The sequence below is a fragment of the Oncorhynchus masou genome, unplaced genomic scaffold (genome assembly GCF_036934945.1).
Source record: "Oncorhynchus masou masou isolate Uvic2021 unplaced genomic scaffold, UVic_Omas_1.1 unplaced_scaffold_2819, whole genome shotgun sequence".
Lineage (NCBI taxonomy): Eukaryota > Metazoa > Chordata > Actinopteri > Salmoniformes > Salmonidae > Oncorhynchus > Oncorhynchus masou.
In genome coordinates, this window is record NW_027009245.1 from 29,112 (window position 1) to 47,335 (window position 18,224).

An 18,224-nucleotide genomic window follows, 5' to 3' on the forward strand; every position below is an offset into this window, starting at 1 on the left:
ACAGATTTAAATACCCCTAGACAGTATAGATAATGACCAGGCAGGACAGGTTTAAATACCCCTAGACAGTATAGATAATGATCAGGCAGGACAGGTTTAAATACCCCTAGACAGTATAGATAATGACCAGGCAGGACAGATTTAAATACCCCTAGACAGTATGGATAATGACCAGGCAGGACAGGTTTAAATACCCCTAGACAGTATAGATAATGACCAGGCAGGACAGATTTAAATACCCCTAGACAGTATAGATAATGATCAGGCAGGACAGATTTAAATACCCCTAGACAGTATAGATAATGATCAGGTAGGACAGGTTTAAATACCCCTAGACAGTATAGATAATGACCAGGCAGGACAGGTTTAAATACCCCTAGACAGTATGGATAATGATCAGGCAGGACAGATTTAAATACCCCTAGACAGTATGGATAATGATCAGGTAGAACATAACAGATTTAAATACCCCTAGACAGTATAGATAATGACCAGGCAGGACAGATTTAAATACCCCTAGACAGTATGGATAATGATCAGGTAGAACATAACAGATTTAAATACCCCTAGACAGTATAGATAATGACCAGGCAGGACAGGTTTAAATACCCCTAGACAGTAAAGATAATGACCAGGCAGGACAGGTTTAAATACCCCTAGACAGTATAGATAATGACCAGGCAGGACAGGTTTAAATACCCCTAGACAGTATAGATAATGACCAGGCAGGACAGGTTTAAATACCCCTAGACAGTATAGATAATGATCAGGCAGGACAGATTTAAATACCCCTAGACAGTATAGATAATGACCAGGCAGGACAGGTTTAAATACCCCTAGACAGTATAGATAATGACCAGGCAGGACAGGTTTAAATACCCCTAGACAGTATGGATAATGATCAGGTAGAACATAACAGATTTAAATACCCCTAGACAGTATAGATAATGACCAGGCAGGACAGATTTAAATACCCCTAGACAGTATGGATAATGATCAGGTAGAACAGGTTTAAATACCCCTAGACAGTATAGATAATGACCAGGTAGAACAGGTTTAAATACCCCTAGACAGTATGGATAATGACCAGGCAGGACAGGTTTAAATACCCCTAGACAGTATGGATAATGACCAGGTAGAACATAACAGGTTTAAATACCCCTAGACAGTATGGATAATGACCAGGCAGGACAGGTTTAAATACCCCTAGACAGTATAGATAATGATCAGGCAGGACAGATTTAAATACCCCTAGACAGTATAGATAATGACCAGGTAGAACAGGTTTAAATACCCCTAGACAGTATAGATAATGACCAGGCAGGACAGGTTTAAATACCCCTAGACAGTATGGATAATGATCAGGTAGAACATAACAGATTTAAATACCCCTAGACAGTATAGATAATGACCAGGCAGGACAGATTTAAATACCCCTAGACAGTATAGATAATGACCAGGGAGAACATAACAGGTTTAAATACCCCTAGACAGTATGGATAATGATCAGGTAGAACAGGTTTAAATACCCCTAGACAGTATAGATAATGACCAGGCAGGACAGGTTTAAATACCCCTAGACAGTATGGATAATGACCAGGCAGGACAGGTTTAAATACCCCTAGACAGTATAGATAATGATCAGGCAGGACAGATTTAAATACCCCTAGACAGTATGGATAATGATCAGGTAGAACATAACAGATTTAAATACCCCTAGACAGTATAGATAATGATCAGGTAGAACAGGTTTAAATACCCCTAGACAGTATAGATAATGATCAGGTAGAACATAACAGATTTAAATACCCCTAGACAGTATAGATAATGATCAGGTAGAACAGGTTTAAATACCCCTAGACAGTATAGATAATGATCAGGTAGAACAGGTTTAAATACCCCTAGACAGTATAGATAATGATCAGCCAGGACAGGTTTAAATACCCCTAGACAGTATAGATAATGACCAGGCAGGACAGGTTTAAATACCCCTAGACAGTATAGATAATGATCATTCAGGACAGGTTTAAATACCCCTAGACAGTATAGATAATGATCAGGCAGGACAGGTTTAAATACCCCTAGACAGTATAGATAATGACCAGGCAGGACAGATTTAAATACCCCTAGACAGTATGGATAATGATCAGGTAGAACATAACAGATTTAAATACCCCTAGACAGTATAGATAATGACCAGGCAGGACAGATTTAAATACCCCTAGACAGTATGGATAATGATCAGGTAGAACATAACAGATTTAAATACCCCTAGACAGTATAGATAATGACCAGGTAGAACAGAACAGATTTAAATACCCCTAGACAGTATAGATAATGACCAGGCAGGACAGGTTTAAATACCCCTAGACAGTATAGATAATGATCAGGCAGGACAGGTTTAAATACCCCTAGACAGTATAGATAATGACCAGGCAGGACAGATTTAAATACCCCTAGACAGTATGGATAATGACCAGGCAGGACAGGTTTAAATACCCCTAGACAGTATAGATAATGACCAGGCAGGACAGATTTAAATACCCCTAGACAGTATAGATAATGATCAGGCAGGACAGATTTAAATACCCCTAGACAGTATAGATAATGATCAGGTAGGACAGGTTTAAATACCCCTAGACAGTATAGATAATGACCAGGCAGGACAGGTTTAAATACCCCTAGACAGTATGGATAATGATCAGGCAGGACAGATTTAAATACCCCTAGACAGTATGGATAATGATCAGGTAGAACATAACAGATTTAAATACCCCTAGACAGTATAGATAATGACCAGGCAGGACAGATTTAAATACCCCTAGACAGTATGGATAATGATCAGGTAGAACATAACAGATTTAAATACCCCTAGACAGTATAGATAATGACCAGGCAGGACAGGTTTAAATACCCCTAGACAGTAAAGATAATGACCAGGCAGGACAGGTTTAAATACCCCTAGACAGTATAGATAATGACCAGGCAGGACAGGTTTAAATACCCCTAGACAGTATAGATAATGACCAGGCAGGACAGGTTTAAATACCCCTAGACAGTATAGATAATGATCAGGCAGGACAGATTTAAATACCCCTAGACAGTATAGATAATGACCAGGCAGGACAGGTTTAAATACCCCTAGACAGTATGGATAATGATCAGGTAGAACATAACAGATTTAAATACCCCTAGACAGTATAGATAATGACCAGGCAGGACAGGTTTAAATACCCCTAGACAGTATAGATAATGATCATTCAGGACAGGTTTAAATACCCCTAGACAGTATAGATAATGATCAGGCAGGACAGGTTTAAATACCCCTAGACAGTATAGATAATGACCAGGCAGGACAGATTTAAATACCCCTAGACAGTATGGATAATGATCAGGTAGAACATAACAGATTTAAATACCCCTAGACAGTATAGATAATGACCAGGCAGGACAGATTTAAATACCCCTAGACAGTATGGATAATGATCAGGTAGAACAGGTTTAAATACCCCTAGACAGTATAGATAATGACCAGGTAGGACAGGTTTAAATACCCCTAGACAGTATAGATAATGACCAGGTAGGACAGATTTAAATACCCCTAGACAGTATGGATAATGACCAGGCAGGACAGGTTTAAATACCCCTAGACAGTATAGATAATGATCAGGCAGGACAGATTTAAATACCCCTAGACAGTATGGATAATGACCAGGCAGGACAGGTTTAAATACCCCTAGACAGTATGGATAATGACCAGGCAGGACAGGTTTAAATACCCCTAGACAGTATAGATAATGATCAGGCAGGACAGGTTTAAATACCCCTAGACAGTATAGATAATGATCAGGTAGAACATAACAGATTTAAATACCCCTAGACAGTATAGATAATGACCAGGCAGGACAGATTTAAATACCCCTAGACAGTATAGATAATGATCAGGTAGGACAGGTTTAAATACCCCTAGACAGTATAGATAATGATCAGGCAGGACAGGTTTAAATACCCCTAGACAGTATAGATAATGATCAGGCAGGACAGATTTAAATACCCCTAGACAGTATAGATAATGACCAGGCAGGACAGGTTTAAATACCCCTAGACAGTATAGATAATGACCAGGCAGGACAGATTTAAATACCCCTAGACAGTATAGATAATGATCAGGTAGGACAGATTTAAATACCCCTAGACAGTATAGATAATGATCAGGTAGGACAGATTTAAATACCCCTAGACAGTATAGATAATGACCAGGCAGGACAGGTTTAAATACCCCTAGACAGTATAGATAATGACCAGGCAGGACAGATTTAAATACCCCTAGACAGTATAGATAATGATCAGGCAGGACAGATTTAAATACCCCTAGACAGTATAGATAATGACCAGGCAGGACAGGTTTAAATACCCCTAGACAGTATAGATAATGACCAGGCAGGACAGATTTAAATACCCCTAGACAGTATAGATAATGATCAGGTAGGACAGATTTAAATACCCCTAGACAGTATGGATAATGACCAGGCAGGACAGGTTTAAATACCCCTAGACAGTATGGATAATGACCAGGTAGAACATAACAGGTTTAAATACCCCTAGACAGTATGGATAATGACCAGGCAGGACAGGTTTAAATACCCCTAGACAGTATAGATAATGATCAGGCAGGACAGATTTAAATACCCCTAGACAGTATAGATAATGACCAGGCAGGACAGGTTTAAATACCCCTAGACAGTATAGATAATGACCAGGCAGGACAGATTTAAATACCCCTAGACAGTATGGATAATGACCAGGCAGGACAGGTTTAAATACCCCTAGACAGTATAGATAATGATCAGGCAGGACAGAACAGGTTTAAATACCCCTAGACAGTATGGATAATGACCAGACAGGACAGGTTTAAATACCCCTAGACAGTATAGATAATGATCAGGCAGGACAGGTTTAAATACCCCTAGACAGTATAGATAATGACCAGGTAGAACATAACAGGTTTAAATACCCCTAGACAGTATAGATAATGATCAGGCAGGACAGGTTTAAATACCCCTAGACAGTATAGATAATGATCTGGCAGGACAGGTTTAAATACCCCTAGACAGTATAGATAATGACCAGGCAGGACAGGTTTAAATACCCCTAGACAGTATAGATAATGACCAGGTAGAACATAACAGGTTTAAATACCCCTAGACAGTATAGATAATGACCAGGTAGAACATAACAGATTTAAATACCCCTAGACAGTATGGATAATGACCAGGCAGGACAGATTTAAATACCCCTAGACAGTATAGATAATGACCAGGCAGGACAGATTTAAATACCCCTAGACAGTATAGATAATGACCAGGCAGGACAGGTTTAAATACCCCTAGACAGTATAGATAATGACCAGGCAGGACAGGTTTAAATACCCCTAGACAGTATGGATAATGATCAGGTAGCACATAACAGATTTAAATACCCCTAGACAGTATAGATAATGATCAGGCAGGACAGATTTAAATACACCTAGACAGTATAGATAATGACCAGGCAGGACAGGTTTAAATACCCCTAGACAGTATGGATAATGATCAGGTAGAACATAACAGATTTAAATACCCCTGGTCTAGACAGTATAGATAATGATCAGGCAGGACAGATTTAAATACCCCTAGACAGTATAGATAATGACCAGGCAGGACAGGTTTAAATACCCCTAGACAGTATGGATAATGACCAGGCAGGACAGATTTAAATACCCCTAGACAGTATGGATAATGACCAGGCAGGATAGATTTAAATACCCCTAGACAGTATGGATAATGACCAGGCAGGACAGGTTTAAATACCCCTAGACAGTATGGATAATGACCAGGCAGGACAGGTTTAAATACCCCTAGACAGTATAGATAATGACCAGGCAGGACAGGTTTAAATACCCCTAGACAGTATGGATAATGACCAGGCAGGATAGATTTAAATACCCCTAGACAGTATGGATAATGACCAGGCAGGACAGGTTTAAATACCCCTAGACAGTATAGATAATGACCAGGCAGGACAGGTTTAAATACCCCTAGACAGTATAGATAATGACCAGGCAGGACAGATTTAAATACCCCTAGACAGTATAGATAATGACCAGGCAGGACAGGTTTAAATACCCCTAGACAGTATGGATAATGACCAGGCAGGACAGGTTTAAATACCCCTAGACAGTATGGATAATGACCAGGCAGGACAGGTTTAAATACCCCTAGACAGTATGTAAAGGGTGTACCGGTCCCAGTAGCTGCGTCCTCTCGGGAAGTACTCCAGGTTGACCCGTCGGACCATCCAGTGTAGAGGGTGTGTTAGGAGAGTCTCCTCCCCAGGGATCAGTCTCCACAGACTGGGTTCTAGCTGGAGGGGAACCAGCAGGCACGCATGGTCCGCTCTCACCACCTAGACAGACACATGACCAGCTTCATCACCACCAGAACAACGAGCTTCATCACCACCAGAGCAACTAGCTTCATCACACCAGAACAACTAGCTTCATCACCACCAGAACAGCTAGCTTCATCACCACCAGAGCAACTAGCTTCATCACCACCAGAACAACTAGCTTCATCACCACCAGAACAACTAGCTTCATCACCACCAGAACAACTAGCTTCATCACCACCAGAGCAACTAGCTTCATCACCACCAGAGCAACTAGCTTCATCACACCAGAACAACTAGCTTCATCACCACCAGAGCAACTAGCTTCATCACCACCAGAGCAACTAGCTTCATCACCACCAGAACAACTAGCTTCATCACACCAGAACAACTAGCTTCATCACCACCAGAGCAACTAGCTTCATAACCACCAGAGCAACTAGCTTCATCACACCAGAACAACTAGCTTCATCACCACCAGAGCAACTAGCTTCATCACCACCAGAGCAACTAGCTTCATCACCACCAGAGCAACTAGCTTCATCACACCAGAACAACTAGCTTCATCACCACCAGAACAACTAGCTTCATCACACCAGAACAACTAGCTTCATCACCACCAGAGCAACTAGCTTCATAACCACCAGAGCAACTAGCTTCATCACCACCAGAACAACTAGCTTCATCACCACCAGAACAACGAGCTTCATCACCACCAGAGCAACTAGCTTCATCACTACCAGAACAACGAGCTTCATCACCACCTAGACAGACACAACACGACCAGCTTCATCACCACAATGACAGACATGACTAGCTTCATCACCACCTAGACAGACAACATGACCAGCTTCATCACCACCTAGACAGACAACATGACTAGCTTCATCACCACCTAGACAGACAACATGACCAGCTTCATCACCACCTAGACAGACAACATGATGAGCTTCATCACGACAAGCTTCATCACCACCTAGACAGACAACATGACTAGCTTCATCACCACCTAGACAGACAACATGACCAGCTTCATCACGACCTAGACAGACAACATGACCAGCTTCATCACCACCTAGACAGACAACATGACTAGCTTCATCACCACCTAGACAGACAACATGACCAGCTTCATCACGACAAGCTTCATCACCACCTAGACAGACAACATGACTAGCTTCATCACCACCTAGACAGACAACATGATGAGCTTCATCACGACCAGCTTCATCACCACCTAGACAGACAACATGACTAGCTTCATCACCACCTAGACAGACAACATGACCAGCTTCATCACCACCTAGACAGACAACATAATATTGATACTGCAGATCTCCTGTAATATTGATACTGTAATATACTGTAGATCTCCTGTAATATTGATACTGCAGATCTCCTGTATTATTGATACTGTAGATCTCCTGTATTATTGATACTGCAGATCTCCTGTAATATTGATACTGCAGATCTCCTGTAATATTGATACTGTAGATCTCCTGTAATATTGATACTGTAGATCTCCTGTATTATTGATACTGTAGATCTCCTGTAATATTGATACTGCAGATCTCCTGTAATATTGATACTGCAGATCTCCTGTAATATTGATACTGCAGATCTCCTGTAATATTGATACTGTAGATCTCCTGTAATATTGATACTGTAGATCTCCTGTAATATTGATACTGTAGATCTCCTGTAATATTGATACTGTAGATCTCCTGTAATATTGATACTGTAGATCTCCTGTAATATACTGCAGATCTCCTGTAATATTGATACTGTAGATCTCCTGTAATATTGATACTGTAATATACTGTAGATCTCCTGTAATATTGATACTGTAGATCTCCTGTAATATTGATACTGTATATCTCCTGTAATATTGATACTGTAGATCTCCTGTAATATTGATACTGTAATATACTGTAGATCTCCTGTAATATTGATACTGTAGATCTCCTGTAATATTGATACTGTGATATACTGTAGATCTCCTGTAATATTGATACTGCAGATCTCCTGTAATATTGATACTGCAGATCTCCTGTATTATTGATACTGCAGATCTCCTGTAATATTGATACTGCAGATCTCCTGTAATATTGATACTGCAGATCTCCTGTAATATTGATACTGCAGATCTCCTGTAATATTGATACTGCAGATCTCCTGTAATATTGATACTGCAGATCTCCTGTAATATTGATACTGCAGATCTCCTGTATTATTGATACTGCAGATCTCCTGTATTATTGATACTGTAGATCTCCTGTAATATTGATACTGTAGATCTCCTGTAATATTGATACTGCAGATCTCCTGTAATATTGATACTGTAGATCTCCTGTATTATTGATACTGTAGATCTCCTGTAATATTGATACTGCAGATCTCCTGTAATATTGATACTGTAGATCTCCTGTAATATTGATACTGTAATATACTGTAGATCTCCTGTAATATTGATACTGTAGATCTCCTGTAATATTGATACTGTAGATCTCCTGTAATATTGATACTGTAGATCTCCTGTAATATTGATACTGTAATATACTGTAGATCTCCTGTAATATTGATACTGTAGATCTCCTGTAATATTGATACTGCAGATCTCCTGTAATATTGATACTGTAGATCTCCTGTAATATTGATACTGTAGATCTCCTGTAATATTGATACTGTAGATCTCCTGTAATATTGATACTGTAATATACTGCAGATCTCCTGTAATATTGATACTGTAGATCTCCTGTAATATTGATACTGTAATATACTGTAGATCTCCTGTAATATTGATACTGTAGATCTCCTGTAATATTGATACTGCAGATCTCCTGTAATATTGATACTGTAGATCTCCTGTAATATTGATACTGTAGATCTCCTGTAATATTGATATTGCACATTTCGTTGTGAATTCACTGAATTGTTCAACCCAGATGTCGGCCATTTAGAAAGACACTCTTATTCAGAAAGACTTACTTAGTCCATTCAACAATTATTGTGTGTGTGATTCAGTACGTGTGATTCAGTGCGTGTGATTCAGTGCGTGTGATTCAGTGCGTGTGATTCAGTACGTGTGATTCAGTACGTGTGATTCAGTATGTGTGATTCAGTGTGTGTGATTCAGTACGTGTGATTATTCAGTGCGTGTGATTCAGTGCCTGGTACCTGTAGGTCGTCGAGCAGGGACCCTCCCAGTGACATCTCTCCCAGAGGCATGTCAGGGTTTGTGCTGTGCAGGAATCCTTGTACCTCTATACAGATATCTAACGCGAGACTCTGAGCTCTGTGGACGACCTCTGGGGCTAAAGCTGCTCTGGTTGAGTAATACTGCTGGAGACGGTCCTACAGAGAGAGAGAGAGAGAGAGAGAGGTTAGAGGTCACATATCTAGAGCTTGACTCTCAGCTCTGTGGACGACCTCTGGGGCTAAAGCTGCTCTGGTTGAGTAATACTGCTGGAGACGGTCCTACAGAGAGAGAGAGAGAGGTTAGAGGTCAGATATCTAACGCGAGACTCTCAGCTCTGTGGACGACCTCTGGTCAACAGGGCAGCTGAATCAAGCGCAACAGTCGCCAACAGGGCAGCTGAATCAAGCGCACCTGCCACCAACAGGGCTGCTCAATCAAGCGCACTTGCCGCCAACATGGCTGCTCAATCAAGCGCACCTGCCGCCAACAGGGCAGCTGAATCAGGCGCACCTGCCGCCAACATGGCTGCTCAATCAAGCGCACCTGCCGCCAACAGGGCAGCTGAATCAAGCGCAACAGCCGCCAACAGGGCTGCTCAATCAAGCGCACCTGCCGCCAACAGGGCAGCTGAATCAAGCGCACCTGCCGCCAATGGGCCAGTGGATGAAATGGTTGGTGATCCACTAGGAATGCCTTGTAGATGGCCCAGTGGATGAAATGGTTGGTGATCCACTAGGAATGCCTTGTAGATGGACCAGTGGATGAAAACCGACAGGTTGGTGATCCACTAGGAATGCCTTGTAGATGTGCCAGTTGATGAAATGGTTGGTGATCCACTAGGAATGCCTTGTAGATGGCCCAGTGGATGAAATGGTTGGTGATCCACTAGGAATGCCTTGTAGATGGCCCAGTGGATGAAAACCGACAGGAGAGATGTTCCTACCAGAATACAGACCAACCAGTCTGGATAGATACTTAACATATCAGCTAACCACATCATAACATACCAGCTAACCACATCATAACATACAGCATAACATACCAGCTAACCACATAATAAAATACAGCATAACCTATCAGCTAACCACACCATATCATACCAGCTAACCACATCATAACATACAGCATAACATACCAGCAAACCACAGCACAACATACAGTATAACATACCAGCTAACCACATCATAACATACAGTATAACATACCAGCTAACCACATTATAACATACAGTATAACATACCAGCTAACCACAGCATAACATACCAGCTAACCGCAGCATAACATACCAGCTAACCACATTATAACATACCAGCTAACCACATCATAACATACCAGCTAACCACATTATAACATACCAGCTAACCGCAGCATAACATACATCATAACATACCAGCTAACCACATCATAACACACCAGCTAACCACATCATAACATACCAGCTAACCACATCATAACATAATAGCTAACCACATCATAACATACCAGCTAACCACAGCATAACATACATCATAACATACCAGCTAACCACATCATAACATACCAGCTAACCACATCATAACATACCAGCTAACCACATCATAACATAATAGCTAACCACATCATAACATACCAGCTAACCACAGCATAACATACATCATAACATACCAGCTAACCACATCATAACATACCAGCTAACCACATCATAACATAATAGCTAACCACATCATAACATACCAGCTAACCACAGCATAACATACCAGCTAACCACATCATAACATACCAGCTAACCACATCATAACATACAGCATAACATACCAGCTAAACACATCATAACATACCAGCTAACCACATCATAACATACCAGCTAACCACATCATAACATACCAGCTAACCACATCAAAACATACCAGCTAACCACATCAAAACATACCAGCTAACCACATCATAACATACCAGCTAACCACATCAAAACATACCAGCGAACCACATCATAACATACCAGCTAACCACATCATAACATACCAGCTAACCACATCATAACATACCAGCTAACCACATCATAACATACCAGCTAACCACATCATAACATACACGGCATTCGGAAAGAATTCAGACCCCTTGACTTTTTCCACATTTTGTTACGTTACAGCCTTACTCTAAAATGAATTAAATTGTTTCCCCTCATCAAACTACACACAATACCTCATAACGACAAAGAAAAACAGTTCAGGATTTTTTTTTACAAATAACAGAAATACCTTATATACCTTAACATGTTTTATTTAATAACTTTTAGAATAAGGCTGTAATGTAACATGTCTAAAAAAAAATTTCGTAGGGTTGTTTCTAGCAGGAATCGAACCCACGATCCTTGACGTTGCAAGTACCACGCTCTACCAATTGAGCCACACAATCAGATCGCACACAATCATGTTGATGCAATGCAGTCAACCAGGAACACCAACGTAAACTGGCTAGAGGTCAAGGGTTATACCTGCAGGGTGAGAGACAGCTGTAGGCTCTTGGGTCTCTGGGGCTCTAATGCCTTGACAGGCCTCTCATTCAGACTAGACTTCTGCTGCTGGGGCTGGCACAGGTCAGCTAGAAAGAGAGGAGAGAGAGGATGGGGTTGGCACAGGTCAGCTAGAAAGAGAGGAGAGAGAGGATGGGGTGAGAAAGAGAGAGAGAGGATGGGGTGAGAAAGAAGAGAGGAGAGGATGGGGTGAGAGAGGATGGTGCGAGAAAGAGAGAGAGGATGGTGCGAGAAAGAGAGAGAGGATGGTGCGAGAAAGAGAGAGGATGGTGCGAGAAAGAGAGAGAGGATGGTGCGAGAAAGAGAGAGAGGATGGTGCGAGAAAGAGAGAGAGGATGGTGCGAGAAAGAGAGAGAGGATGGTGCGAGAAAGAGTGGTGTGGTGTGGTGATCAGTGTCCTGTCCCTTTCTGGATCATTAGTGGTGTGGTGATCAGTGTCCTGTCCCTTTCTGGATCATTAGTGGTGTGGTGATCAGTGTCCTGTCCCTTTCTGGATCATTAGTGGTGTGGTGATCAGTGTCCTGTCCCTTTCTGGATCATTAGTGGTGTGGTAATCAGTGTCCTGTCCCTTTCTGGATCATTAGTGGTGATCAGTGTCCTGTCCCTTTCTGGATCATTAGTGGTGTGGTGATCAGTGTCCTGTCCCTTTCTGGATCATTAGTGGTGTGGTGATCAGTGTCCTGTCCCTTTCTGGATCATTAGTGGGGTGGTGATCAGTGTCCTGTCCCTTTCTGGATCATTAGTGGTGTGGTGATCAGTGTCCTGTCCCTTTCTGGATCATTAGTGGTGTGGTGATCAGTGTCCTGTCCCTTTCTGGATCATTAGTGGTGTGGTGATCAGTGTCCTGTCCCTTTCTGGATCATTAGTGGTGTGGTGATCAGTGTCCTGTCCCTTTCTGGATCATTAGTGGTGTGGTGATCAGTGTCCTGTCCCTTTCTGGATCATTAGTGGTGTGGTGATCAGTGTCCTGTCCCTTTCTGGATCATTAGTGGTGTGGTGATCAGTGTCCTGTCCCTTTCTGGATCATTAGTGGTGTGGTGATCAGTGTCCTGTCCCTTTCTGGATCATTAGTGGTGTGGTGATCAGTGTCCTGTCCCTTTCTGGATCATTAGTGGTGTGGTGATCAGTGTCCTGTCCCTTTCTGGATCATTAGTGGTGTGGTGATCAGTGTCCTGTCCCTTTTTGGATCATTAGTGGGGTGGTGATCAGTGTCCTGTCCCTTTCTGGATCATTAGTGGTGTGGTAATCAGTGTCCTGTCCCTTTCTGGATCATTAGTGGTGTGGTAATCAGTGTCCTGTCCCTTTCTGGATCATTAGTGGGGTGGTGATCAGTGTCCTGTCCCTTTCTGGATCATTAGTGGTGTGGTGATCAGTGTCCTGTCCCTTTCTGGATCATTAGTGGTGTGGTGATCAGTGTCCTGTCCCTTTCTGGATCATTAGTGGTGTGGTGATCAGTGTCCTGTCCCTTTCTGGATCATTAGTGGTGTGGTAATCAGTGTCCTGTCCCTTTCTGGATCATTAGTGGTGATCAGTGTCCTGTCCCTTTCTGGATCATTAGTGGTGTGGTGATCAGTGTCCTGTCCCTTTCTGGATCATTAGTGGTGTGGTGATCAGTGTCCTGTCCCTTTCTGGATCATTAGTGGTGTGGTGATCAGTGTCCTGTCCTTTTCTGGATCATTAGTGGTGTGGTAATCAGTGTCCTGTCCCTTTCTGGATCATTAGTGGTGTGGTGATCAGTGTCCTGTCCCTTTCTGGATCATTAGTGGTGTGGTGATCAGTGTCCTGTCCCTTTCTGGATCATTAGTGGTGTGGTGATCAGTGTCCTGTCCCTTTCTGGATCATTAGTGGTGTGGTGATCAGTGTCCTGTCCCTTTCTGGATCATTAGTGGGGTGGTGATCAGTGTCCTGTCCCTTTCTGGATCATTAGTGGTGTGGTAATCAGTGTCCTGTCCCTTTCTGGATCATTAGTGGTGTGGTAATCAGTGTCCTGTCCCTTTCTGGATCATTAGTGGTGTGGTGATCAGTGTCCTGTCCCTTTCTGGATCATTAGTGGTGTGGTGATCAGTGTCCTGTCCCTTTCTGGATCATTAGTGGTGTGGTGATCAGTGTCCTGTCCCTTTCTGGATCATTAGTGGTGTGGTGATCAGTGTCCTGTCCCTTTCTGGATCATTAGTGGTGTGGTGATCAGTGTCCTGTCCCTTTCTGGATCATTAGTGGTGTGGTGATCAGTGTCCTGTCCCTTTCTGGATCATTAGTGGGGTGGTGATCAGTGTCCTGTCCCTTTCTGGATCATTAGTGGGGTGGTGATCAGTGTCCTGTCCCTTTCTGGATCATTAGTGGTGTGGTAATCAGTGTCCTGTCCCTTTCTGGATCATTAGTGGTGTGGTGATCAGTGTCCTGTCCCTTTCTGGATCATTAGTGGTGTGGTGATCAGTGTCCTGTCCCTTTCTGGATCATTAGTGGGGTGGTGATCAGTGTCCTGTCCCTTTCTGGATCATTAGTGGTGTGGTGATCAGTGTCCTGTCCCTTTCTGGATCATTAGTGGTGTGGTGATCAGTGTCCTGTCCCTTTCTGGATCATTAGTGGTGTGGTGATCAGTGTCCTGTCCCTTTCTGGATCATTAGTGGTGTGGTGATCAGTGTCCTGTCCCTTTCTGGATCATTAGTGGTGTGGTAATCAGTGTCCTGTCCCTTTCTGGATCATTAGTGGTGTGGTGATCAGTGTCCTGTCCCTTTCTGGATCATTAGTGGTGTGGTGATCAGTGTCCTGTCCCTTTCTGGATCATTAGTGGTGTGGTGATCAGTGTCCTGTCCCTTTCTGGATCATTAGTGGTGTGGTGATCAGTGTCCTGTCCCTTTCTGGATCATTAGTGGTGTGGTGATCAGTGTCCTGTCCCTTTCTGGATCATTAGTGGTGTGGTGATCAGTGTCCTGTCCCTTTCTGGATCATTAGTGGTGTGGTGATCAGTGTCCTGTCCCTTTCTGGATCATTAGTGGTGTGGTGATCAGTGTCCTGTCCCTTTCTGGATCATTAGTGGTGTGGTGATCAGTGTCCTGTCCCTTTCTGGATCATTAGTGGTGTGGTGATCAGTGTCCTGTCCCTTTCTGGATCATTAGTGGTGTGGTGATCAGTGTCCTGTCCCTTTCTGGATCATTAGTGGTGTGGTGATCAGTGTCCTGTCCCTTTCTGATCATTAGTGGTGTGGTGATCAGTGTCCTGTCCCTTTCTGGATCATTAGTGGTGTGGTGATCAGTGTCCTGTCCCTTTCTGGATCATTAGTGGTGTGGTGATCAGTGTCCTGTCCCTTTCTGGATCATTAGTGGGGTGGTGATCAGTGTCCTGTCCCTTTCTGGATCATTAGTGGTGTGGTGATCAGTGTCCTGTCCCTTTCTGGATCATTAGTGGGGTGGTGATCAGTGTCCTGTCCCTTTCTGGATCATTAGTGGTGTGGTAATCAGTGTCCTGTCCCTTTCTGGATCATTAGTGGGGTGGTGATCAGTGTCCTGTCCCTTTCTGGATCATTAGTGGTGTGGTGATCAGTGTCCTGTCCCTTTCTGGATCATTAGTGGTGTGGTGATCAGTGTCCTGTCCCTTTCTGGATCATTAGTGGTGTGGTGATCAGTGTCCTGTCCCTTTCTGGATCATTAGTGGTGTGGTGATCAGTGTCCTGTCCCTTTCTGGATCATTAGTGGGGTGGTGATCAGTGTCCTGTCCCTTTGTGGATCATTAGTGGTGTGGTGATCAGTGTCCTGTCCCTTTGTGGATCATTAGTGGTGTGGTGATCAGTGTCCTGTCCCTTTCTGGATCATTAGTGGTGTGGTGATCAGTGTCCTGTCCCTTTCTGGATCATTAGTGGTGTGGTGATCAGTGTCCTGTCCCTTTCTGGATCATTAGTGGTGTGGTAATCAGTGTCCTGTCCCTTTCTGGATCATTAGTGGTGTGGTGATCAGTGTCCTGTCCCTTTCTGGATCATTAGTGGTGTGGTGATCAGTGTCCTGTCCCTTTCTGGATCATTAGTGGTGTGGTGATCAGTGTCCTGTCCCTTTCTGGATCATTAGTGGTGTGGTGATCAGTGTCCTGTCCCTTTCTGGATCATTAGTGGTGTGGTGATCAGTGTCCTGTCCTTTTCTGGATCATTAGTGGTGTGGTGATCAGTGTCCTGTCCCTTTCTGGATCATTAGTGGTGTGGTAATCAGTGTCCTGTCCCTTTGTGGATCATTAGTGGCGTGGTGATCAGTGTCCTGTCCCTTTCTGGATCATTAGTGGTGTGGTGATCAGTGTCCTGTCCCTTTCTGGATCATTAGTGGTGTGGTGTGGTGATCAGTGTCCTCTCCCTTTGTGGATCATTAGTGGTGTGGTGATCAGTGTCCTGTCCCTTTCTGGATCATTAGTGGTGTGGTGTGGTGATCAGTGTCCTGTCCCTTTCTGGATCATTAGTGGTGTGGTGATCAGTGTCCTGTCCCTTTCTGGATCATTAGTGGTGTGGTGATCAGTGTCCTGTCCCTTTCTGGATCATTAGTGGTGTGGTAATCAGTGTCCTGTCCCTTTCTGGATCATTAGTGGTGTGGTGATCAGTGTCCTGTCCCTTTCTGGATCATTAGTGGTGTGGTGATCAGTGTCCTGTCCCTTTCTGGATCATTAGTGGTGTGGTAATCAGTGTCCTGTCCCTTTCTGGATCATTAGTGGTGTGGTGATCAGTGTCCTCTCCCTTTCTGGATCATTAGTGGTGTGGTGATCAGTGTCCTGTCCCTTTCTGGATCATTAGTGGTGTGGTGATCAGTGTCCTGTCCCTTTCTGGATCATTAGTGGTGTGGTGATCAGTGTCCTGTCCCTTTCTGGATCATTAGTGGGGTGGTGATCAGTGTCCTGTCCCTTTCTGGATCATTAGTGGTGTGGTGATCAGTGTCCTGTCCCTTTCTGGATCATTAGTGGTGTGGTGATCAGTGTCCTGTCCCTTTCTGGATCATTAGTGGTGTGGTGATCAGTGTCCTGTCCCTTTCTGGATCATTAGTGGTGTGGTGATCAGTGTCCTGTACCTTTCTGTGGTTTGGTTGCCTTGGCGACGTGTTTCATGACCACACTCTCCAGCCCCTTCCTTATGGACTTGGGGGAGGCGGAGACTAAGCCAAGCTCCTCCCAGCTCTCTGACATCTTCTGTTCCACCTTCTCGTCCTCCGCCGCTCGGCCCGCACGTTCTATCAACTACAGACACACACACACACATTATAAACCTGCACGTTCTATCAACTACAGACACACACACACACATTATAAACCTGCACGTTCTATCAACTACAGACACATTATAAACCTGAACTTCCATCGTTCAGACACACACATATGCGCTCTCTCACACACACACACACAGGCACTGTTTGAATGCGTAAAATCTGTGATGCATTGTGGGTAAATTGTGACTGACTTAAATAAATATCTACTTAAATACCTACAAAACGGTAATGAGTAATTATGATGATAGTTGATTTTTTCAGTCAGATGAAAGTCTCTCTCTCACCCTCTTGACAGCCAACGTAGCGATGCCCAGCACCGCGGCCCCTCCCACTCCCAGGACCAATCGGGCATTAGCCAGCAGGAAGTTTATCACCACGGCGATGCCCTCCTCGCCCCGGCTCCTCCCCCACCGGAAGTCCATCACTTCTTGTCCCGCAGAGTCACCTGATAGAATCAAGAAGCAGAGAGAGATGACTTTCCGTCTCTGTCGAGGGATAAATATATGTATAGGCAGGGGCGTAACTGTCACTGGGGAGATGAACCCCCCCACCCCACATTCTGAAATGGCATTGTTGTCCCTCCCCCAGTTTTATCATTGGAATGTGATACTAAAGGAGGCTTTAGGACCATGCAGACACCTTCGAGCAGTCGGGTTTGGAGTGTTTATCCAACTGGAATTTAAAAAAAATATACAGTACCAGTCAAAAGTTTAGACACGCCTCCTCATTCAAGGGTATTTCTTTATTTTTACTATTTTCTACATTGTAGAATAATAGTGAAGACATCAAAACTATGAAATAACACATATGGAATCATGTGGTAAACAAAAAAGTGTTAAACAAATCAAAATATATT

At 43.3% G+C, this 18,224-nt stretch overlaps 1 protein-coding gene across 1 annotated transcript in view; it reads right to left on the minus strand.

Annotated features, from left to right (window-relative positions):
• Positions 1-17,880, minus strand: part of LOC135533929 (mitochondrial dynamics protein MID51-like) — a 30,088-nt gene extending 12,208 nt beyond the window's left edge. The window contains exons 1-5 of the mRNA XM_064961124.1: positions 17,653-17,880; positions 17,174-17,339; positions 12,099-12,205; positions 9,604-9,780; positions 6,281-6,444 (exon numbers count right to left, since the gene is read on the minus strand). Coding sequence (XP_064817196.1) covers positions 6,281-6,444; positions 9,604-9,780; positions 12,099-12,205; positions 17,174-17,339; positions 17,653-17,790 — 752 coding nt within the window. The 5' untranslated portion in view covers positions 17,791-17,880. The remainder of the gene's footprint in view (positions 1-6,280; positions 6,445-9,603; positions 9,781-12,098; positions 12,206-17,173; positions 17,340-17,652) is intronic.
• Positions 17,881-18,224: the final 344 nt, after the last annotated feature.